This window comes from Arachis ipaensis, chromosome B10 (genome assembly GCF_000816755.2).
Source record: "Arachis ipaensis cultivar K30076 chromosome B10, Araip1.1, whole genome shotgun sequence".
NCBI lineage: Eukaryota > Viridiplantae > Streptophyta > Magnoliopsida > Fabales > Fabaceae > Arachis > Arachis ipaensis.
Window position 1 is genome coordinate 115418628 of NC_029794.2, and position 8291 is coordinate 115426918.

General features: G+C 35.3%; 2 protein-coding genes across 2 annotated transcripts in view; one reads left to right on the top strand and one right to left on the bottom strand.

The window, feature by feature from the left end:
- LOC107623922 (probable transcriptional regulatory protein At2g25830) lies at nucleotides 1272-4734 on the top strand (the record flags this gene model as incomplete). Its single annotated transcript, XM_016326323.2, is given in 6 exon segments — nucleotides 1272-1441; nucleotides 1707-1768; nucleotides 2027-2183; nucleotides 2906-3183; nucleotides 4097-4217; nucleotides 4479-4734. Coding segments are annotated over 6 exon segments (747 nt in total). The 3' UTR covers nucleotides 4572-4734.
- LOC107623923 (carotenoid cleavage dioxygenase 8 homolog B, chloroplastic) overlaps nucleotides 4884-8291 on the bottom strand; it is a 4966-nt gene continuing 1558 nt past the window's right edge. The window contains 6 exon segments of the mRNA XM_016326324.2: nucleotides 4884-5378; nucleotides 5486-5588; nucleotides 5704-5893; nucleotides 6012-6205; nucleotides 6334-6479; nucleotides 6482-6944. Of these exon segments, the coding sequence (XP_016181810.2) occupies nucleotides 5233-5378; nucleotides 5486-5588; nucleotides 5704-5893; nucleotides 6012-6205; nucleotides 6334-6479; nucleotides 6482-6944 (1242 nt within the window). The 3' untranslated portion in view covers nucleotides 4884-5232.

Here is an 8291-nt window from a genome sequence, read left to right on the forward strand (position 1 = left end):
GGCATCCAGAAACAGAATGTTCCAGATCATCTGCATGATATAACCCCTAGTATAACGCAATAGACACTCCTCAGTCGGGTTCTCCTCCAGCTCCCCACAAACAGTGTTCTAAAACCAACTTAGCTTGACAGTCCACTTCGTCTGTGATTGTCTATCATCGGGGCCCGAAAAAGCTCCCAATAACTGCTACATAACTCTTCAATGGACTGTCCTTGATAAACCTGCTCCCACCCACCGATGCATTCATTGATTGGATCTCCATCAAAGATGAGTCCCAGCTGGTACGCCACATCATGTAGGGTGATGATCATCTACCCACATGGTAAGTGAAATGTATGGGACTCGGGTCGCCATCTCTCGATCAGAGCTGAGACCAGCGGCCAATCATGCTCCCACTCCACCATGAAAGCAACATGCTCGAATCCTGCTCGTCTGAGATGTGACCTAATCTGCTCGGACAAATATCCCAACAAATTTCATTTGACAATAATTAAATGCAACAAAAAATAGCAGAACAAAATTATCAAAATTAACTCTAATTAGTTCAAACGAAACAATAATCAAAATCAATTTTTCTCTTTCTATTCATAACCACATCATCGTTTTACATATTCTAAACTAACAACACATATATAATCATATAAAGTGTATTATCGACTTATCAAACTCATTAACAAACATATTCAAATAATGAACAACAAATCAAACACAAAAGATAAACATAACAACAGAATTACCTGACACTGACAAACTTAAGAAATCAACACCTTTAACGATGCACAGAGAAATAACCTAAAAAAGATAAGGGAGAATAAAAACGAATAAAGTGAAATTGTGAAACGAAAATGTAAAATATGAGAAACATAATAATTACAAATTAATTAGAAAAAGAAAACAGAACAACATAATTATGTGAATCAATTGAAAAGGTAAAAAATTTTAATAATGTCCAAAAAAAAATAACCTTCACCGCAGAAGGGAGAATGAGAGTGAAAAAAATTAGAAAGATAAAATGAAAATGTGAAAAATAAAGTGGTTTCCAAGTCTTTTATATTTGAGCGTTGAGAATTAAAATTTGGATAATTTTTTTGAGAAAATTAATGTTTTTTTTTATTTTATTTTATGGTAGAAAAAAAATCCAGGTAATTTATTGACATTTAGCACCCCGTCTCTGTCTCGAGCTGAATTCTCTCTCTGTTCTTCGTTTCAATTTTCATTTTCTTTTTCCCATTACTTTTTGGTTCCTGAATCAGACATTTTCCATCCATCAGGTTTTGTTTTGCTGAACAGAAGCTTGTCGTTCATATCGCCATCGCCGTTGTCATTGCCGCCATCTTTGGAAGCCGCAACTTTCTCCAATGGCAACTTACCATTCAGGAGGATATCCACTTTTCCTCCCGTTTGCATGGGCAGGCGCTCCTCCAAAATCGCTGGCAGAAAGGTCTCTCACTTTTTTTTTTAATTACTATTGATTTCATCAGTGTCATGCTGGCTCTGCATGCCAAGTGTTTGATGAAAATCCTCTCTAAGTTTACCCCTTTTTCAAGCCCCATTCCCTACTATCATAACTAGTACGTGTAATCGAGTATCTTCCATTCTTCATTGGCTTTAAGTTGGTCTGTAGTTGATATGTATGAATTTTCCGTTTTCTTTATAGTTCATGTTTATGTTGGTATGTTAAATCTTTGTGTTTGCCTCGAATACAGGAAGCCCAAAATGCAAAAAAGGCTAAATTGTACTCGAGGATGGGAAAGGAGGTTGTGTCTGCGTAAGTTCTTCTTCAACTAATATTTGGAATTTTAATAGAGCATAAGTATAAAGCAGTTATTATATATTCATGTTTTTACTGCAAAATTATCCTTCCAATGCTCGGACTTGAATGACACGAGTTTGGTTACAATCCATATCTAGTGTCCGTTCTTTAATTTGATTATTTGATTTGATTAGACCAGTACGTTGGTATACTGTTTTTTCATTTTGCTTAAGGGACCATAATGGGCATGACTTTCATAACGTTGATTGGCAGTGTCAAGAAAGGTGGTCCAAATGTAACATCTAATCCATTGTTAGCCGCTATACTTGAGAAAGCCAAGGAGCTTGATGTGCCAAAAGATATTGTTGAGCGTAACATCAAAAGAGCTTCAGAGAAGGGACAGGAGGCTTATATTGAGAAAGTCTACGAGGTTAGTTTAATAACAATGATCTTGATTTGATTTCTAAAGGGCGGGCCGGGTTATTCCCATAGCGAAAGTTACTTATGGTTCCTTAAACATCTTGAATCTCTGCTGAGCAGAAATATTCAAAACGTTTCAAAGTTGCACCTGAGTTGAGTAGAAGTAACATTTAGGTAAGGTTAGTTTGCAACCCCATCTCCTTTGTTTAAGCTTTTAAAATATAGTTTCAACTAGTTTCTGATTTTTTTCCCCCATGCATGATTTTACCCATTGCTATCTGAAATACACTCGTTTGACAAATTACTTTTGCAGAAGTTCACTAGTTAGTCTTCCAAAAGTCATAATTTCAATATTAATTCCTTCAAAATGCATTTCCTTGAGATTCATTTCATGTCAGTTATACTAATAGCACTGTTTTTGGAAGTTTGAGATGTTTAACAAGTTTAAGAACAATGTTTGTTTGATGGTATTGTTAGTTTTGTTCTCAGCCACAAGCTTATTAGGCAAACAGTTGGGTGCAGGGGAATGTAGCCTTTTTTGTATTCAGTTGGATGGATGATTGTAGATTACTGTGGGCGTGGCCTGGGAGTGCATTTATTTTTTGTGTCTCCAATGGCTTGAGTACTATATTACCTACTACATAACCGATGAATCACCAACCCTTATTTTATGGGCTGTGTTACTGTGACTTTATTTTAGGTCTTTAACCAATCACCTTCATTATTCTTCAGGTTTATGGCTATGGAGGGGTTAGTATGGTAGTTGAGGTCTCAACTGATAAGGTACATCGATCAGTGGCAAAGATTAGAGAAGTGGTGAAGGACTGTGGAGGAAAGATGGCAGACTCTGGATCTGTTACATTTAAGTTTAGACGTGTTCGGGTAGTAAATATAAAAGTCACTGATGCTGACAAAGATCAGCTGCTTTCCATTGCATTAGATGCTGGAGCAGAGGATGTAATTGAACCTTCAACTTATGAGGATGACACTGAAGAGGATAGGTCAGAAAGGTAAAAAATCAATTTTATTATTTTTGGGTTTCTTATTCGAATAATCATTTTTATTAACACTTTGTCATGGGCATGGTATTTGGGAGAGCTAGTTATATGAGGTTAATAATTTTACTCAGCAAAAACCAAATTATTGAATAATATCTAGTACAGTGTCAGTAAAAGCAATGCTCTACAATTTTACATAATGTGAATGAGCTTGGGGTTTCTGTGGTACAGTTGTCATTTGGATTCAAATGTGAGTTCTCAGGTCAACAATCAGCATCCAATGAACATAATTAGAACTCCTTCATTGTTCAAGTCATTAGATGTATGAATAAAGACAGAAATTGATGACCTGCATTGAAACCCTAGGTTCTAATAGTTTAAGCAAATGCATCTCTAGTGCCCTTGGTCATTTGCCAATTGCTATGGTCTCTGATATCTAGATAACTTGTTGCTGAAACAAAAAGAAAATGTCAACTATTTGAATAGAGTTTTGTTCAGATGTTCTGGAATTTGTCAAGTAAAATCAACATATTACTCTCCATTATGAGTTATTGGATATATAAGGGGATTGGATCTTTTCAGGTGTGCTCTCTCACCATACAAAATCTTCTCTCTCATGTATTCTCTTGGTTCCATTTAGAGAGTGCATGGTAAAGAATCAACACTTGGACAAGATCAATTCAGAGAAAAAATTGAGAAGATCCATTTCTAATATTTTATTAGATCCATACCAAAGTTTCACATTAGTATCAAGTTGATTGCCCTCCGAGATATGTCACGTGTATAGGTCAAGCATGTCTTACATCATGGGATTGATTGATTTTGTAGTCTCTCGATTAATTTATCTGCATAAAGTAAATTCCAGCTTCTGTTGTTTTATTCGTTTGGATCTTCACATGGATTCATTTTTGTTCTTTTTTTCCAGGTATTATAAAATTGTAGGTTCTTCTGATAACTATGCTACTATACTGTCAAAGCTGCGAGAGGAAGGCATAAATTTTGAGCCTGATAATGGTTCTGAATTACTTCCAAATGCTACAATTGAGGTTTGTACCAACTGGCTGTAGCATACGCGTAATTGATTTTATATGGCATATACAAATTTCAACTTTCAAACAACCTAGGTTGTAGGTTAAATGTCACATGGCGGTTTGCAATCTTAACAAAATACCTTTGATATAGCCTCATGTCAAGCTCATTACATAATTTGTGAAGATGGTTCGTCCATCAAATATTTTTATTGTGTACCTTTTAACAAGAAAGCAATTAGGGAAAACTTACTGGAGCCTATTATTGTTGATTTCCAGGTAGATGATGAAGCTATGGACCTGAACAAGGAACTTATGAACAAATTACTTGAGCTTGATGATGTTGATGCTGTTTATACAGACCAGAAATAATCATTTGTTAGTTTTATTTTGCTGAGTATTGATAGAAGTCTAGAAGCATGCTTTCGTGAAGGGAGAATTTCATGTGGAAATTATTTCATTAAAAACACAGGATCTTGAAGTATTGTCCTGAATAATAATAAAACAATTTAACCTTTGATCCTTTTTCTGGTTTTGTACATTGATCCTAGAGCAATTTCTTTGCAACGACTTCCTTGGATTTTTGTATACATTCATGTACTCATATCTACGTGTCAATTAAGAATCTGATATATAATTATTGTTATTTTTAACGGCTTTAAGAAACGCTTTTGCAAGAGAACATACATGGCACCATCAAAGTCAATGATTTATTAACATATAATACTCTTGATTTAGAACAAGGATTCATAACATATTATTAAACCTATAAAATTTATGAATTATCAATATATAATCCACAAAGTGTATATTATAATTTATAGTGCAGCGGGATAAACGAATTCCCTAAATGCTACTTTATATCATACACATAAACTTAGCTTTTCACCACCATCAGCTAGCTATTCAGCTTGCACTCATATATAGAACCACGGTTCCTAACCATGCATGCAATTCGAGTTGAAGCACTATTTCTTGTGGATCCATGTCCAAGCAACGTAATTAAAGCATCAATTTATAGCCATATATGTTGCTAATTTTTTGGAACCCAGCATCCATGCAACCCATATGGAATTGCATAAGGGAACTTGGCCCTAGCAATCTCTTGAAAAGTGGAACCATCTAACACCAACGCATATGCTCCTCCATTTTTCTCACTAACTACTGAGATTACCACGCCTGCCATGCGAGAAATTAAGATAGTTTATAGAAGTTCCAACAAAATGTGACATTAACATATAGATGAAAAGAAAGAGAGCGCGAAGGTACCAGGATAGTGTTCTTACCATCGTCTTCTTCGGTTGCACCCGGCCGAGCTACAAAGAATGGTTCCGAGGGCACAGTACCTTCTTCATACCAGTTCTTAGCCTTTTTCAACTCAAAATCAATCTGCATATTACATGCCAAAGAACTTTCCACTGAATATGTAGGCAAGGGAAAAACCGGTTGCATTTGGAACAGAAAATTAATAATTAGGATGTAATAATAATGAATCAAATGAGACCTTGGTGATGGTGTTGGGAAAGTTACAAGGGCGATGTGCTCCACAAGCATAAGCATATCTATATTTCTTTCCTAAATAATTAGGGTTTATGGTGCACATGTCCATGCCTCTCCCATGTTCATTTGGATCTAATGCTGCCTCCAAGGTTCCATATGGACTCCCATCAAATGGTATTCGGAATCGACCAACCCTGTTAATAATAAAAATTCAACAAATTATAATGAGTGATAATTACTTATGAACGTGACTATTTCAATTCAGTTCGATCAATTCATATGCATAAACTAATTGTTATTTAATTTTATTACCTAGCGTTGGGTAGAACATCTTCACCATTATAGGAACGAAGGTTGTTTAGTCTGAGCTTCTCAAGAATGTCGGTATTTGCATTGTGCTCACAACAGTCGGCGATTATCGCCGTAACTCTTCCATCTTCATCTTTCTCTTCATATGCATTTATGAAATGGAACTGAACAAACAGAGGCACCTCCACACTTGCCACCTTCAAAACTCATAACCACCACAACCACAATATAAAACTAGCACACAGAAAAGCTGTTCATGTGAAGATAATCTTAGCAATCATTTTTCATAAGAGGAGGGTTAAAAAAGTGTTTAAAGAGTTCTTACAATGTTGCCAGTGGCCTTGCACATGACATGCATGTAAGCATTGTTGTCAGGGTACCAGCGGAACTTGTACAAAGGGGTAGGCTCAGCCTTAAGAAGATTCTGAGCAGAGTACCTCAAGGGCATTTCGGGAACAACAACATAATTCTGAGAGTCAAGAACTCCTCCTCCGTCACAATCGGATGCGCCGAGTGAATCAAACCCCCCAAAGAATCGCTGTAGGAGAATTTTCCCTTAGTCTCCAGTGTTTCGGGGTCTATCACGATAGACCCCTTCTGTGTCTCCGTCAGGCACACCACCCTGCCGTCGCCCAGCCTCACCACTCCGGTGTTGGCGTTGTCCGTCAGGGATGCGCCGGAGAACAGGCTCGCCAATTCTCCCACGTATGCCAGGAAGTTCTCCGCCTTTGGTACCTCCGAGAACTCGCGGTAGCAGATCTTTTGGTTCTTTTTGGCGGCTTGGTAGGCTTGTGACTCCAGTTGGCGGTGGCCGGCGATTAACCGGCCTTCTTCGAAGTGGAGCTTGACGAGGGTGGCGTAACCGTCAAAGAGGTGCCGGAAGTTGTAGTCTCCAATGTGCCACATGCCTGGCCCATTCCTCAGGTATGTTCCTTTCTGCATGTAATTGGTTGCATAATGTTAATTTTACGGTAGAATAATTCGAAGAATAAAAAAGTGTAATAAGGTGGAAATTCATTTTCTTAGTGCAAAATTAGTAGTTACGAATTATTAAATATTATTTAGTTAAAAATAGATGCATGTGAGTTTTTACAGTATTATAATTTGTCAAAAATTTAGATGAAAATGATTACAGAAATTTTTATGTGAAGATACAAATATAATATTCATATGTGTCATGTAATTGGTTTAACCGTTTTATTTCTTTATGAATTTTAAAATTATTAATTGGATAATCTTTAGTTGGTAATTATTTATATAAAAATAATAACAGAAAATTATTAGATAATTTGACTATAAATTTAATAATGGTTATTATAAGACCGCATGAAATCGAATAGGGCAAAAGCTGATCCTATCGCTCCATTGTCACTACTGTGCACCCTTCGTTTGAGAGTCAAAGCACGCATATGATGATGTATCAATTTTGACCTAAAAAATCAACAAAATTCTGACTTCTAAACACTTTAGAATACAAAATTAAAATTGTGGATGCAGTTATTTCTACGTTTTCCTCTTAATATATAATATATATGGCCTTGCTTGTTAATTTATACATGTCCATACATATAATGAAACTTAGAATATGATAACGACTAAAAAGAAAAGGGAGAGAGAATGTGAGAATCAATGATGGACATACTTAATTCTAAGATCTATTGATGTTGATGTAATACTAATTAATTAATTGGAACATCTATTATTAAATTAATTTATAGTAGGAATATACTTTGGTAGCTTCACATAATTCTCTGACACATTATATGCGAACAATCACATAGTAGCTAGTTTAATACTTAAACCCTATATTACGTGTACTATTAGCAGACTTTTGTTTCCTCATTTGTATTTAGTTATGGATGGATTATGGTTTATGGATATTGTGAATTTCCAGAGGAAAGAAGCTTTATTTTCTTTGCTACAAACGAAGATATGAGATTCCCTTTTCTTTCTTTGTTTTTTCTTTCCTTTTGTTTTTCCCTTCCCACTTTGTCTGTGTTTTTACTAATTTCTATGACGCTTAATACGCTGGCTCGAATTCAGTTACATAAGGTCCGAAATTCAACTAATTTGCATATTACTAATGATCTTTAATTATTTATATATATAATACAAAGACTTGAATGATGAGTGGTCCATGTATAACTTTCATCAAATTAAGTTAACAAAGGTTACTTTACACAATTTAATTTTGATGTATTCTTTAAAAAAAAAATAATTTTATACGTATATTTAATTATATAATATTATATTAATAAAAATAATTATTTTTAATTGATCATA